At 36.8% G+C, this 17,420-nt stretch overlaps 1 protein-coding gene across 2 annotated transcripts in view; it reads left to right on the forward strand.

Annotated features, from left to right (window-relative positions):
• The window catches only part of GRID2 (glutamate ionotropic receptor delta type subunit 2), a 1,393,668-nt gene that overhangs the window by 1,039,171 nt on the left and 337,077 nt on the right, over positions 1 to 17,420 (forward strand). For both annotated transcript variants that reach the window (XM_036259309.1, XM_036259315.1), the window contains one exon: positions 8,341 to 8,442. In XM_036259309.1, the coding sequence (XP_036115202.1) occupies positions 8,341 to 8,442 (102 nt within the window). The remainder of the gene's footprint in view (positions 1 to 8,340; positions 8,443 to 17,420) is intronic.

A 17,420-nucleotide genomic window follows, 5' to 3' on the forward strand; every position in this document is an offset into this window, starting at 1 on the left:
ATATTACTATAAAAGAGAGGAACATGATGCTGTATTGGTGTGACATGAGCTAGCCTAGGGGTGGTCAGGGAAGTTTACCCTCAATTATAAGTGTTTACATTGAAACCTAAAGGATGAGCAAAAGTGAATTAAGTAATTCATTGAATAATGGCAAGTGTCTAAGATTCTTCCCATCAAGGAAAAGTATGCTTTTAAAGCCATTGTTTTTCTAATTTGGCTATACTTTGGAATCATCTTGGAGATGGAGTTAAATGGATTCAAGAGATTTCTTTTTTCAGGAGGTGAAATTGTAGACTACCAATGAATTAGATGTGAGAACTAGAAAGACTGACTTCTTGGATTCTGGGGATTAGAGCTGGATGGATGATAGGGATTAGAGTATGAGCTTCATCTTTTAGATATTTGAGGTGCCTTTAAGCTATCTGAGCATAGATGTTGAAGAGATAGTAGAATATAAGGAAATTTCTGGTCTTGAGATTTCAGATTGTTTGGGAACAAAGATCTAAAGTGCAATAGAGATGCTTTACATTGAACATTGTAAATTTACATTAACCTTGTATGTTTCATAAAAATAATTATTGTACTTGTGCAAAACACTATAATAGGCATAAGGCGCCCAGAGATGATTAAGATGGTGCCCCTGACCTTAAGTGGTCAATTATTTAGTGGAAAATATAGAAGAAAAGATAGAGAATTATAATGTGATTTTAAAATGAAGATCCCTTTTAAGACATCTCAAGGTAGAACCAAATGAGAGAGAAGAAAATCCAGCAACTTTTATCAAGTTGTAATTATTAAATGCTAATATATTATTTGAAAATATAATATTCTGTTAAGAAACAAAACATGAGGAGGAGGAGGAGGAGGAAAGTAACAGAGTTTTAATTCATGCATTCATTTATTAGCTGTCTATCAGATCCTACTATGTGCCAATTCACCAATACTATGATAAGGGGTAGGGGTACCAAAGTAGACAAGGTAGCATCATTCTGGCTTCACAGAATGTATAGCCTCCTGTCATATATAAAACAAGAAAAAACATAGCTTGTTTCTTTAAGAACGTGTCCCTGGTCATATTTTGCAGAGGCAGTCAGTAAAATCAGTGCCTTCAGTCCATAAGGTAAAGTAGCCGTTCCACGAGATTGCATTCCCTGCCTGTCGGAGTTTTAGAGCAGTGTTTCTCAATCTTGGCTACAGACTGAAAATATCTGGGAAGACGTAAAAACCGCTGATGCCAGGATCCCCCCCCCCCCGAAGATTCTGGTTTAACTGACGTGGGGTTGGGCGGGGGCATGAGTTTTTTAAGCTTTCGGGTGATTCTAACATGCAGCCAGAGTTGAGAACCTCCTTTTAGAGCATGCTTCATCACGGAAACATTGCCTTCAGGTGGTAAGGCTGAGCAAGGAGCAAAATACTGATCATTGTAGGAATAACATTGATCACCTCTTTAGTGTTTATGTACCAAGAACATGTCTAAACACTTGACATATAGTAAGTCAGTTAACACTCCCACCAGCCCTGTGAGGAAGTCACTTTTATTATTCCCATTTAAGAGGTAAGGAAACTGAGGTCTGCACAACTGATATGGCTCAGTGGATTGAGCGTCATCCACGGATTTTGGGCTCGATCCCCAGTAGTGGGCGTGCAGCAGGCAGCCAATCCATGTTTCTCTTTCACATTGCTGTTTCTCTCTCTCCCTTCCTCTCTTCTAAAAAATCAATAAAAACATATTTTTAAAAAGTTAAAAAGAAAACTGAGGTCCAGCATCATATGCCCAGCAGTGTCAGAACTAAGTAGTCTGGTTTTGGAGTTTCTGATCTGAAACACTGTAATATATTGCCTCTAAATATAGGGTAATAGTAATTTTACACCAAGAAGAATTATAAAAGAAGAGAAAATATAATAATGGCAGAATATCATTAAATCAGTTAAATACAAAGATATATACATATGTGTATATATATATACATACATATATATGTATATACATGAAACAGTCCACCTTGAGTTATTTTCATATATATGTATATATATTACATATACAAATATGTATATGGTTTCTTTTGTTTATATTCTTTATTTGTTGAAATCACATAAATTCATCTTGTACATTGTTGCTGAATGTTTTTTCAGCAGCAATACAGGAAGATATAATTGGTTGAATCAGGAGATTTTTTTTTCTGACTTTCAAAGACATTTTATTCTAAAGAAAACTCAAGTGCTATGGCTATTCCACATAATCTAAAGAACAACCACTACTTCATGGTAATGACCAGCCTGTAGGAATAATCACTCCCCAGAGAGCAAGTTTGACAAAGTGAACTTATTTCGCAGGTGGAAATTCCATACAGAGAATTATTATTGGGGGGATTGCTGGCACACTGCACACCTATACATGTCAACAAGGACTCCGTTCCACTTCCACTCTGTAAAATGTGTTCTGGAGTCAACCTGCCATATGTAATACATGTAATTTTTTACACTCTTAATCCGTTACAGAACTAATATCTACCAAATGAAAACTGTGTGTTTCTAAATGGCCAGCTTTCGGCTGCTTTGCCTATGCCTTTGTTGTTCTCTCTTTTCCTTTGAAGGCTGATAAAGCAAATAAAAGAAATGTAGTGGCTGGGAGCACACAACCCTCAGCGCCGTGGATTGTGTGTGTCCTGCAGCTGGAGATTTGGTAGTATAGCTGGGCTTCATTTGTTCCCAATGAATACAAGCTGATAAATATAGGGAATTCCATTTGGTATCCAATTAAGAGCTCTCTTGACTCCTGTTATTAAAGCCAACAAGCTATTGAGCGTAAAATTAAAGTTGAACCGTTCAGCTCTTTTTGACATTGTAACACTGCCTAAAACATAGGGCGGTAAGACAGACCTCATCCTTTAAAGCCCATGGACAAATGAAAAGTGAAAACAATGAGGGGAAAAGGAGTAAATATCTAAACTTGGGCATTTACTAATGGCATAACATATAACGTTAGGAGCATACTACTGTTCTCATGCAAATACTTCAACCAGTTTGTTGAACACAAGATATTACATTGACTGTAACAGAAAGCTACAAGAATATTATTGCTCCGGCTCCAGTGAACGAAATAATTAAAGCATTAAGCATTTTTAAGCTTTGAAGATGACTTAGGCAATAACCAGAAAATACTATAGGAAATCGATATACTATAATTGAAAGGAAATTGAATACTTTTTATTTTTGTATTCCTTCTAAATTTTCTCTACACTTCCAGACTATGAACGATAGTGAATCTTGTTTTGCCGCCAGCAGTATGACTTTCTGTAAATCTCATGTGCTGCAGGGGTCACTTTATTACTATTTACTTAGAAAGTGCTCAACTGAACAGATAGTATTGGGAGATTTTGTGTGCATTTTATTAGTCTCTGGCCTCATTGTTTAAAAAAAGAAAAAGCAATAAAAGACAGAAAGTAAAACAAAAACACAACCCGACTAAAACAACCTTTTCCACATAGCCAAGGAAGTCAAGTTAATGAAATTTAAAACAATGAAACCAGGGAAGTTGTCAGATAAGCCTCACACATGAACCTAAGTGAAATTCTTCAAGTTTTATCAAATACTAGGCCTGTCAGTCTTGCTGTACTTCAAGGAATATGACCCATTGTAGATACAAATTCAATTTGGATCTATGTGAACTCATTTTTATGGCTTATTATTGGAAGAGTTATTACAATCAAACAAAAAACAGCTTAAAGTGAACCCCTGGGAGATGAATGGATATGAACAGAAATTTAAAAATCTTAAAACTTGAGAAATCTTTCCAAAAAGTGTGGATAATCAACCTTTCTTTGTGTGTTGCTGATATCTACCTTCATCTTTCATCTTTAGTATACCTTTTGAGAAGCACTATTGGGTCTTAGGATAAATAAAATATGTGCCATGCTTATCTTTAGAAAGTTGGTCATACAAGGTAGAGATTTCCAGAAATATTTTACAGAATCTCTTGTCCATTTTATTTTTCTACTTTCCTTATTTTATTCAATACCTCTTAACTGTTTGGATAAAAGATAACAGCATGGGAAGAACACTTGCCCCTTCTGTAAAATAGTAATGATGGTAATGAATCTTTCTCATAGGGTGGTTTTAAGAAGTAAATTAACTAACATCAGTAAAGCTGTATGAACTATGTATATGTGATAATGATTTTTATAAAACCGATGATAATGATGATTTTGCCTTATAAAATGTATTACTAAATTTTAATTCTCTAGGTATTATATTGAGCCAGCCACTTAACTGTTCTGAGTCTCAGTTTCCTTGACTATAAAATAGGAATAATATCTTCTCTACCTACCTTAAATCAATCATGTTGCTGAAAAGACTTTTTGAACTATAAAACAGCACCACAATTAGAAACACCAAACCTGGACTTTAAATGGCACTAGTTTAAATCCTAATAGTTTAAATCCTCTCTTAGTAGATACGTGACCTCAGACTAGCATTTAGTTTCAGTGCTTATAAAGTAATAATAATAATAAAAGCACCTTCTCATAAATGTATTTTAAGGCTTAAATTAAATCTTTAATGAAGAGTTCAGTACCATGGCTAACATATAGAAAGTATTACAAAAACTTAAAATAATTGTTCTAGTCAATATAGGAAATAGGTATTTTATTTTCTTAATAATTTTATGTTATGTCCAATGTTGACATGTGATGAGTAGATATATTTTATCTCTAGTTTTCCAGAGAATTTGTATCTTAAACTTTCTGCACTTTAAAAGTCAGTCTCTGCAAATCCTAGTTCAGCTAACATTAGGAATTGGAGTTTGTGCATATAAAGAACTGAGTTAAGTAAAAGGAATTACCAATCTGAAAATACAGACTGCCGTTGTTAAGAACAGGATTAACTTTATAAATGCTATAATAAAAAAGACATGTGAGTCTGATAGATAAAAAGAAAGAAAGAAAGGAAAGGGGGAAGGAAGGAGGGAGGGAGGGAGGGAAAAATAGAAAGGTGAAAAACTTTCATCCAGCCATCAAACAGAGGAAAAAATAATGTCTTATAATATACGTGGAAGAATCTGGCCAAACATTAAAATATATAAGCACATCATATCAATTTATTTACCTGCCTCCCATGTATACACTTGATATTAAAAATAAAACTTTGAGGAAAGACTTTGATTGGTTTGGGTTATGCAAACTATCATTAACAATCACTAAACCAGAAAGTCAGAGTCATAAAAAAAAAATGGATCATTTGGAACAGTTATCTAGGGATGAAAAAGAAAACAGTTCTCTAAAGGGCCAAAGGGAGGGGTGGGGTTAGTAAAGACATAGACACTGAAAGAATCAATGTGACTAAAATGAAAAGAGAGAGAGAAGAAATATCGTATATGGTACAAATAATAATTAAGTCATTGCCTAGGTCCAAAGACAAGATATATCTACCTACTTCAATTACTTTTTTTTTTTTTGTAATCCTCACCTGAGGACATTTTTCCATTTTCTGTTCAGATAAAGTGGCGGGTGGGGGCGGGAGAGAGAGAGAGAGAGAGGAGAGAGAAACATCGACGTGAAAGGGACACATCGAGTAGCTACCACCCACACGACCAACCAGGGCCAGAGACAAACTGCAACCGAGGTACGTGCCCTCAGTGGGAACCAAACCCGGGTCTCTCTCGACTGCAGGTCGACGCTCTAACTGCTGAGCCAAATTGGCCAGGGCCAATTACTTTTTATTATTGGTATTTCAAACTCCACAATACTAGAGTACTTTAGAAGTTTTAAACCATTGACTGTATTCAATTATGGTGAAGGGAGGCTAGAATTAAGAAACTGGAAATTAGCCAGGCTAGTGAGGCTCAATGGTTGAGCATCGACTCATGCATTAAATTCACCATTTCAATTTCCTGGCAGGGCACATGCCCAGGCTGTGGGCCAAGTCCCCAGTGGGGGGCATGCAGGAGGTGGCAGTCGATGTTCTCTCCCATTGATGTTTCTATCTCTCTCTTCCTCTCCCTTCCTCTCTCTCTAAAATCAATAAAGAAAATAAATAAATAAAAAGCAGCTGGAAATTATATATTTAAAATGTTTGTCCAGAGCATTGTTTAAACAAACTTCTCAGCAAGTTTTGTTTATTCCGGCAGTAAGTATTTTGACTGGTCAGTACACCAGACTACTGTAGTCAAGTTGGTACTAATATATGTCATTTATTTAGGCATATTGGCAATAATTTTACCAAACTTAAACACACACACACACACACACACACACACAAAGGGAGAAAGAGTGAATTTCCCTGTTTGGCAGCTTAGACATATTTATCATGAACAAATGATGTAGTAAAAACTATTCATTCAGCTTAGAATTAAGTAATATAATTATAAAATAGATAGCACAGCAGAAATTTAACAACTCTCTTAATATTGTACATCACTTTTTTCATGAATACTATTTGGTCTAGGAAATAAAATCTTAAAAATGTAATTAGAAAAAGTGCACATCAGGAAATGTAATTGAGAATAGACTTTGGTTGACCTCAGAAGAGAACAAAGCTCAAAAGAAATTTCATAAGATTTTAACTTTGGCAAGGGGACTACAACATCTCTGATAATTAGACTTTCAACACATTCGGATTTGCTAATTGGATCTAAGTTCTAATTAGACTTTTTATCTAACTAAGAATGACGTATCATTGAATGAATGTAATGTGCCTTTACAGTTGAAACCAACAATTAGCAGACTTTTCCAAATTGTTTAATAAGACAAAAGCTGGCTTGTTTTGTGACATCCTCTTCTCTTAAGATATACAAGGCAGGGCAAAAGAAGGTTTACAGCTGTGTTTATGAAAAACACAGAGTTTATTCTAGTGCTATTATTTATTAATGTATTGTTTTCCATACTAACAACTAACTGGATATCTACTTTTGCCCCACCCTGTATTATATACATTTTTTTTTTTTTTATATTTTGTTCAGATAGAGTGGGAGGGAGAGAGAGAGAGAGAAACATCGACGTGAAAGGGACACATCGAGTGGCTGCCACCCGCATGACCCAACCAGGGCTGGGGACAAACTGCAACCGAGGTACGTGCCCTTAGCGGGAACCGAACCCGGGTCTCTCCGGACCGCAGGCTGACACTCTAACTGCTGAACCAAACCGGCCAGGGCACATATACATTTTTGTTTTCTTAAACTTCTTTTGGGGAGCTCAAAGAGAAACTAGAGTTTTAATAGAAAGCACCTAGATCATTTATTTGTGAGGAATACATACCAGTGTGTTGATGACTTTGGAAGCCACAAACATAACGCAATAGGAGGAAATCAATCACGGTCTTTAGAAGGAAGCAGCACAAATAACCATGTGCCCCTATCCTATAAACCATTTACTTAATCAATACAGTCTCTGAATATGACTCCAGGTTTGTTGCATTTTTAAAACATGCAGATGTGGAATAGGTTCCCAAATGTGAAGGCTCATGGATTAATGGCATGACATTTCTTCCCAGGATATGAATTACAATGTTCTCTTTGCAGCTTTGCTTCTTGAGCAGTTATCTGCTAATTCAAGTCACAGCATCTCTCTGTTCTCCTCATTTCTGAATTCAGAGTCATCCATTTTTATCCTGTTGTGATTTATAGGTAGTAATTTTAAAACTGGTAGTCCCCAGATTCGGATATTACAAGAGATGAGAACTACATGAAGATGTAAAATTAAACCAGCATTTTGAAAAGTAAAGAGCAGTGACTCATGGCGAGACTGGAAGGGAAAGGCTGCTACCAGAAGTACCCACGTAAATTGATAGCACTGACAAAAAGGCAAATTATATCGTTCTGTGCACTGTGAATCTTTGAAATCAACAAAGCCATCTACATGATTTTTCCTCAAATAAAAGCAACGATCCTTACAACTACATTAAAAATCTTACTGTTGGTTTCCAATAAAAGCAGTGCAAGATGTAATTAAAACCATTGAAACTGCAAAAAAAAAAAAAAAGAGTCTAACTTCTGCAGTAATTGATATATTAGAACAGACGTTATGCTAGAATTATATGCGCTATTATTTTCCCAATTAGTGCATTACTGGGACAGTTATTGGTGTATTTATAAAGTCCTCATGAAGTCAGATATCCTCAGCCAGTCCCCTAAAGCGAGCCGGGTCCTGTCATATGCCATCTGACGATATTTAAAAGTAGGAAATGGTATTTTTGATTGCCCATTTGCTAATAAGAAAGAAAACCTGGAAAAGACCCTTCCTGTATTAGTTATTCCAAGACTTATCACACAGATCTCTGAAGTGTCTATACATAGGTGACTGGACTGTTCTTCAGGCAGGAAAGTGACCAAGCTATTTTCTCTTTCAGCTGGGGTGCTGGAATCCTGTCACAGGGCTGAATGGGTCACTGACTGACAAGAAGCTGGAGAATAACATGCGTGGCGTGGTTCTCCGTGTGGTGACTGTTCTGGTAAGTCTGACCTGGGCCTCGTGGTTCGGGCTTCTAGAGGTTACTTTATTCTTTATTTCTTTATATTTTATTAACTGATGCCATCATCTTAAAAGAGCTTTAGCAAATCCTGACTCTGCTGTTTTTGAGATTTCTGTTGTTGTTAATTTTCACCCCAGGATATTTTTCCTTTGTGTGTGTGTGTGTGTGTTTTTTTTTTTTTAGAGAGAGTGAAAGGGACTCATCTATTGGTTGCCTCCCAAACAACCCCAGCTGGGGCCAGGGGTTGAACCTGCCACCCAGATATGTGTCCTTGACGGGAATCAAACCCTCCACCCTTCGGTCAGCAGGCCAACACTCTCACCACTGAGCCAAACCAGCCAAGACTGAAGATATTTTTAATGGTTATATTTTCCAGGCTTCAATTTATGTGGATAAGAATCAAATATTTTGCAGGCTTTTCTTTTAATTACAGTGCTTTTGTCAGTAATTTTCTTAGACATTTTAGGCTTGAATTCCCTCCTTGTGCAGTTTCCTACACATGATGAATGAAGGTATCCCTGAGGCATCCCGTCACTGAAACCCTACAGGATGCATAAATGTAGGTAATCATGCCAAACAAGGGTAGATTTGATCAAAGTTGTACATACAGTGATACTTAAACTTTCGTAATAGACTGAGCCAATAATTTTCCAGTAAAGACCTACTTCAAAGGAAAGACCATTCAATTGTATAATGAATATTTATTGAGTATTCCAGCTCAATGCTAATTACTGGGGAAACTAATAAATGGAATGAATATTATTTATATTGTCTTTATAGCTCTTGTTATCTAGTGATTCTGTAAATATTAAATGGTTATACTTATGAAAACTTTATTGTAATTTCATTTACTTGTTAGAAAATCAATAAGTAGTAACTATTATTAATTTATATATTATTTTCTCTCACAATACACATAAAATAAGATATTAACAGAAATATTCTTAAACAGTAAAAATACTCAAATGGGCACTAGCTGAATAGCCATAAAGCATGAAGACATGCACTCTCTCTGGCTAGTTCAGTGTGGTTGGCCTTGTGCCACTTTAGAGTTCGCTTGGAAACCTACAGTTCTTAACTTTATTTTCCTTCAGGAAACCCTGCTTGTTTTTTAATAGCATGTGGAAAAGTATTTCTTATAGACAAAAAATAAATTGCAGAATTAGTAAACAGGAGAAGCAAACAGTTGTTTTTATATGTTGATGCTAATTGGATGTTTAGCAGAGTGTATAATAGCGTTGGCTGCCCTTTGTACAATGTTTAATACAAATGAAGTATACTCAATATAATTTCATGGTATAAAAAAAAAACCCTGTGATATTCTCTATAAAAAGAAATACAGATGAATAGTTTACCACCCCCACCCCCTAATGGATGCCTATAATTTAGTACTAGTTATTGTTTTAATATGATTTTTACTTTTTGGCAAATAATTATATTATGAGCAAATCAAAACGTAAATGTGAAGGTAATTCCATATGTACCCAAGGGTATAAATTATACATTTGCATTGATGTGGTAACCCTGAAAGAAAAAAATGGACATTTCAAGTGCAGTAATTTGCCCAGCTGGTGTAGCTCAGTGGTTGAGCATTGACCCTTGTACCAAGAGGTCGCCAGTTCGACTCCTGGTCAGGACACATGTCCAGGTTGTGGGCCAGATCCCCAGTCAGGGGCGTGCAGGAGGCAGCCAATCGACGTTCTCTCTCATTGATGTTTCTATCTCTCCCTACTTCTCCCTTCCTCTCTCTCTAAAATCAATAAAAAAATTTTTTTAAGTGCAGTAAATTATTAAGTCTATTCTCTAGTGATTAACTTAAAAACTCAGTGACAGCTGCAATGAAATATAATATACATACTCTGCTTTTGTTTTGAGATTCCTATTTTAAGGCACGTTAACCTCATTTAGTCATTAAGCAAATATTTAGTATTTACCACATGAAAGACTTGGTAATTGATATAAGATGAATAATACATTTGCCTATTGTATTATTCATCTTATAAGTGTATTCATACCTTAAGGTAGACATAAAATTTGGTTGTGGAGAAGCACATGTAACAAAAAAGCTAAGATGTATTAAATATTTATTATGTGCTAGATATTCTACTAATTTGTTTGCATATATAACTTTATTCAATCCTCACAGTATTTCAAAAAAATAGATAATATTCTGAGTTCTAGAATGAGGTAGAAGAAAGAGAGACATGCAAAGGTTGAAAAAAAATGTTAAAGATTACACGAAGAGTAAGTAGCAGAGCGAGTTGGAACTCAAATCCAAAAAGTCTGACTTCAGACCTAGTAACCTCCTCTTAACATTACATTATACTCTCTGTTCTCCCACTGTGATAAGTGTGAGAATTGATGTATTTATAGGATTTTACTTGACTTAAGAGTTGGAAATGCTTAACTCTGAATAAGATGAAAGTGAGTTATATTAGGAAAGCTCATAAGGCCAATTATTTTAAATTCCCTTCCAGGCTGAATCAAACCATTGCTATTTTATACAAGAAATGTTGTTGCTTCACACCGTGTTAATGCCTGTACGCCCCGGTCTTACCTTTATGACTCAGAATGGTCTCTGTTTCCTGCGAGCTCAGCCCTGCATAGACGCTGAATATTGTTAGTGGGTAGAAATATAGAAACAATATGTTCCTCCCAAGTCCTCTGTGACGCAATATGGATTTATCAGTTGGGTGCCCAGTTGAGTTGTTACCCGTCTTACACTCCTACAGTATACAACCATTGTACTTAATAATTTTTTAGCCTCCTTGGTTCTTCCTATAATTCCTCCTTGCATGGAAACCAGCCACGACCTTGTTAATTATTCCTACAAGTAGCTTTCAGGTCTAGTTCTTGGTTACATGGTCTTTCAAGCTTCTTCCACCCAGTGCTGAGGATCACTCTTTCCTCAGCCTGCCCAGTCCGACCCACACACATAACCCCTTTACTTCTTGGGAAAGTCATTCTATCTATGATATACAAGCTAATAAAATTGATTTTCCTTACCTAAGATTTGAAACTCCTCATCTTATCACAGTTAATGATACTGTATTGACCTGAAGGAAATAACCTAATATTTATCCTAAACTAAATAATTCAGCACTATATTGTTTATGACCCCAGGAGCAAAAAACAATGCTACACTCAAATGGTTAATTGAGGAGAATTAAATAAAGAGATTATTAACAGAGAATGTAAATAAGTTAAGAAAATCAACAAGGGGTACTGAAGCACCAGGGCCGGGATTCACAGCAAGTTTTGACAACCCTGATGTCTGATGGGGCATGGGGAGGGGGCAGTGTTAACAAACCTGGCAGTAGCTGGACCATGGGAAAGAGACCACAAAATAGTAGCTGTGACCTTTGGTATAGGAAGAGAACAGAAAAGGAGAACAATCAGGCAGTGAGAAAATGGGGAGAGGAGTTACCCCAATGTCCCTCCTCCTGTCTTTTCATCTTCTTTCATAAAAACTCGACCATAAATCAAAGGGCAAGAGAGCCCAAGTAATAAAGACCATGAAGGTCAGCCTCCCAGGTCACAAAGTAGGGCACTGAAGAACACGCCAAGTCTGGAGGGGAAAACAGAAAGACCAACATCAGCATCTATTATTTGACCAGACCTATTACAAATTTTATATGTGCTGATTAATTTAATCCCTACACAAAATTTTTAGGAGATACACTAATTAGATGAGAAGAATGAAAACAGGGCACAAAAGAATAAACTAGATTTTCATGTCCATATAACTATAACAGCCAGAGATAAATTTCCAGCGAAGATATCCTAGTTCCAAAAGCCAGGTCCTTAGCTACTGTGATAGTCCGCCTTTGAAGTCAGACTGAACTTGTATGAGGTTTAAACTAAATGTGATATAACTATTGAGATTGCAAATGCTATTGTATTGGTAACTTGGGGACATTTTTTGAAATGGCATCTGTCACATGAGGATAACTTTGTAATCAGTCGTCACCAAAGCCATATAAATATCTTGGATATGGAGGAAAAGAAAGAATGAGAATAAAATCAGACCCTCAAGCTTGGTTCGACTGTTAAATTATTTGTTTCCACATTTGGCCTACTGATCTCAACTTCTTACTGAGTGGAACAAGTATATTACTACAGGCAGTTTTTAAGATACTTTTTTTCCTTTTAACTTTCGAAGTATACATGTACAATAACCATAAATGACAAATAATGTCATTTAATTTTTTAATTTTTTTCTCTATTGATTTTAGAGAAAGAGAGAGAGAGAGAGAAACATCGATGAGAGAAAACATCGACTGGCTGCCTCCTGCACGCCCCCCACTGGGGATCGGGCCCACAACCTGGGCATGTGACCTGACTGGGAATCAAACCAGTGACCTCTTAGTACATGGGTTGACCCTCAACCACTGAGCCACACTGGCCAGGCTCATTTCATTTTTTTTCATGGCAATTCACAACATATTATTGGAAACATCACTGAATATTATCATAATAATTATTAAAACTTATGAAAATAAAACAGAAAGAAGTTGACAAAAAGCAAAAATAAAGGCAAGCTTGAGAAGCTGTACTGTAAGTACACGATATCTGAAAAACTTAAGCTGGCGTTTAGAAAGCTCACTGATTAGTAATTCCAATGTGTTTCATTTGGTTTTGCTTCAAACAGATACATGACATTTGTACTAAAACATGAATTCACTCATAAATTTATGTAAGAAACATTTATTGTATCTCCATATAGGTTCTTGGGGTACATACAAAGCAACATTATGAGTTTTGGGGGTTCAGTCCGGCAAGATATCTTTCAAAGCTCTCAGAATATTTTTGAAAAAATGCATTGTCCTACATTAAATATACAGCACAGTATCCCTTTGCCTAAAAGTACCATAAAACTAATCAATTTTGTATAAACATATAGGCTATAATTGGAAGTTTATGGTAAAGCTGTGGTGGTAATTTTGTGTGTGTATTTTATAAATTCAAAACAGAAAATGTTCCACATTTTAATATCCTTGAAATCAGGATGTGTCTTTCAGTCCATGTCTCCTTGCAATTATCATGAACAGAGTTGTTCTTTGTTTTGTTTTGTTTTTTATTAGTAGTAGGTAAAATTATTGTGCATCTTATAATTGAAAACATTTTAGAGTGAATAATGCATGGATGGTATTTTTACAAAATTAATTAAGTTAATGGATATTCCTGGAAAGTTAAATTCAACAAAACTGGGCATGATGCCATCATAAAGAGAGAGACTATTTTATTTATTTATTTATTTTTTAATCCACCCGAGGACATTTTTCCATTTTTTGTTCAGATAGAGTGGGAGGGAGGGAGAGAGAGAAACATTGATGTGAAAGGGACACATCGAGTGGTTGCCACCTGCACGACACAACCAGGGCCAGGAACAAACTGCAACTGAGGTACGTGCCCTTAGGGGGAACTGAACCTGGGTCTCTCTAGACCGCAGGCCGACGCTCTAACCGCTGAGCCAAACCGGCCAGAGCGAGAGAGACTATTTTAAAGAATACCTCCAAAAGAAAAATAACAGTAGGAAATGAAACCAATTTAAAAAACATGGGACAGTAATAACAATGAAAAAATTACTTTCTAAACTGAAACTGTCACTACACTCATAGAAAGATAAAAGTAGAAAGTACACAAAAGCAGCTTATTTTATTTTTAAATATATATATATATATATGTTTTTTCATTGATTTTTTTTTTTAATTTTAGAGTGAGAGGAAGGGAGAGAAAGATAGAAACATTGATGTGAGAGAAATATCAATGGGCTGACTCCTGCCGCCATCTACTGGGGATCGAGCTCACAACCCTGGCATGTGCCCTGACTGGAAATCATACAAGGACCTCTCAGTCCATGGGACAGTGCTCAATCCACTGAGCCACACTGGCGGGGCAAAAAGCAGCTTATTCTAAACCAAATCAACAGAAAGCAAACTATGTGTTGAGAGAAAGATAAGTTTCCTCAAGCAACTCACCATAGGAAGGATGTAGCAGGAAATGCCTACTAAGTTATTTTAAGGGTAATTTTCTTTTCCTAAAATATGTCTCTATAATGAGTCTTACTTCTTGGAATTTTTTTAAAAAGCGGGTCTTATTTCCTTGTGAAAATGTACATGTTATTTGCGACCACAGAGCGATAAAACAGTATTATATAGTGTACCCTAAACTATTAGCCTTGGTTCATTAACTATTTATTGAGCATATATTATAACTGAAGCTTTGTGCTAAGTCCAGAGAGGCAAAGATAAATAAGATATAATTCCAGCTTTCAAGGAGTTCCACATAAACCATTTTATCAAAATTATTAAGCTATCTATCTGAAAATAGAATCTGTGTGTGAAGGAATCAGAATTAAATACATTTTGGAGAGCTGGGAAAGAATGATAAAGTTGAAAGACAGAGAGAGGGGGAGGGATGGACAGGGAGAGAGAGAAAGAAGGGGAGGGAGGAAGAGAGAAAGAGAGGAGGGAGAATAGATATCACAGTCTTTTTGTGATCTTCATGGGTTTATAGGACAGTTTAATTTAGTTTAATTTCTCATTCAGAACTCTCTGTAAGTCTCTTTTTTTGGTAATAATTTTATTACTGTTAGACTCCCCATGTAAACTGTTAGTACCAATAAAACACTTACAATGCCTGATATATAGAAGTGGGTCAGTAAATATGTACTAAATAAACAAAACTAAAATGCTTTGATAGCCTGAAAGGGGGGGGGGGGGGGAGAGAGAGAGAGAGAGAGAGAGAGAGAGAGAGAAGGAAAAAAAGGCGGTGGAAAGGAGAAAGGAAAGTGAAGAATTCTAGCCCAGCCAGTGTGGCTCAGTGGTTGAGCATCAACCCATGTACCAAGAGGTCATGGGTTTGATTCCCGGTCAGGGCACATGCCCAGGTTGTGGGCCCGATCCCCAGTGAGGGGCATGCAAGAGGTAGCCAGTTGATCTTCTCTCTCATCAAGGTTTCTATCTCTCTTCCTCTCTCCCTTTCCTTCTCTCTAAAAATTAATAAAGAAAAATAGTTTTAAAAAAAGAAAATAAAAAATTCTGTATGTGATTACAAAAATAAAACACAGATGGACTCTAGACTATGCCCGAATGAGTAATCAGAGGATTCTCATTCTCTGATTTCCATCCACTACATCCAGATTTCCAAGAGAGATGGCAAAGGAATATTCTATTATTAAATGTTTTGACAAAGTTGATTTTAGAAAATGACTTCATCCATTCACAACTGTTACTGGAAAGGGGACCAGGCCCTGAGTGGGTCTGCCTCGGGTGGGCCAGTAGTGTGTGGGTTCTTGACTTCATGCAGGAAGGAATTCACAATATGTGTCCAGGCGATTGAGAGCACTGTGTGTATTAAAACTGGGGACAGTGAAATGAGGAAGGGCTTAGGATAGAGGAAGCAGAAGGAGTGACCCTAAGCGAGTTGGCTTTGGTTCTCTAAAACATGTTATAGGAAAGAAAAAAAGGGGCTGCTTTAGCTCACTGAGAAGTCAGAGAAAAGGGGGCCTTGGAGACAGGTTCAGGGGATTAGCCTGGGAAAAGCTGCCCCTGCCCATTGCTCCCCTGATTGCAAGGCTTGTGGGGACCCTTAGAGTTCAGGAGAAGCAGACCTGTGGGGGAAGTGGAGGGAGAGGGGGAAGGAAAAGGTTCAGGTGTGCCTCAGGGGTGGGAGAACGAGGGCTAGGTCCTTTGTTTTTATTGTTTTGTTTTGTTTTGTTTATCCTCACCTTAAGACATTTTTTTGTTTTTTGTTCAGACAGAGTGGTAGGGAGAGAGAGGGGGAGAAAGAGAGAAAGAGAGAAACATCGACATGAAAGGGACACATTGAGTGGCTGCCACCAGCACAACCTAACCAGGGCCGGGGACAAACTGCAACCAAGGTACATGCCCTTAGCGGGAACCGAACCTGGGTCTCTCTGGACCGCAGGCCAATGTTCCAATTGCTGAGCCAAACCGGCCAGGGCTGTTTTTTCTGGTTTTTAATGGCTAGGAGTTTAGGGGAGGTCTCAATAAAATAGTCATCAGTTTTTCCCTGTGTGCCCTTGTAGGGTCATGGTCTCTACCGATGGTCATCACCAGGCAGGGGTCATTAGTCATTGCAGCGGGTCCTGGCATCATCTGCCTGGTTTTGCTCCTTTTCTGGGCCTACAGCTGAGATACAGCTGAGGTCTAGATGTTGTCTCTGAGGAGGTGACCTTCTGTATCTGCTGTAAATTGTTCTGCCAGTTGGTTCAGCTGTCTGTCTCAGTTTCCCCATTCTACTTGCCAAGGAATTTTCCTAGCTCCTTACCATCCTGCCTCACAACGTGTTCAAATCACTCTGTGCTTTTAAGGCCAAGAAGTAGAGAGTTTTAATTCAAAACATGAAGAATTGTTCTTATTATGAAATAACAAGACCACATTTGATGAGAAGTTACAAATACTATAGAAACACTTTAACATTATCTTGGTCATAGAAACAGTCATTGTTTGCCCTTTGTCCCACAGTATTTTCATTTCTTTGTGGACTGATATTTCATAATTCATGTTCTTACAGTCTGTGGAAAGCATAGATTAGACAAAATCAGGAATATGAGTAAAGGGGGAAAGAGTAAATTAAAGTATAATGGTGTGTGCCATGGTCTTCTAAGGGAACAACAATTGAAATAGAAGGAAAGAACCCACCTCTTCTCTATGACTAATTGTTAAAATGTAACCTCTGTATATTAATTACAGGTGAAAAGTACATTTTATTTTTTTTTCATGTAAGCAACAGATTCTTAATTTGTACAATTTATAAGTAAATATGAAAGTTAGATATAGTAATTTATGTACATTGGTGTAAGATCAACAACGTACTGAGTTTATTCTGGATATACCATTTTAAATAAAGCAAATAATATGCAATTAATTTTCTTATTAGAACTACTGCAATCTATTTTATTGCTTTTTCTTCACCTAGTCTCCTCTCCT

Source organism: Molossus molossus, unplaced genomic scaffold, assembly GCF_014108415.1.
Source record: "Molossus molossus isolate mMolMol1 unplaced genomic scaffold, mMolMol1.p scaffold_m16_p_1, whole genome shotgun sequence".
In the NCBI taxonomy this organism is placed as follows: domain Eukaryota; kingdom Metazoa; phylum Chordata; class Mammalia; order Chiroptera; family Molossidae; genus Molossus; species Molossus molossus.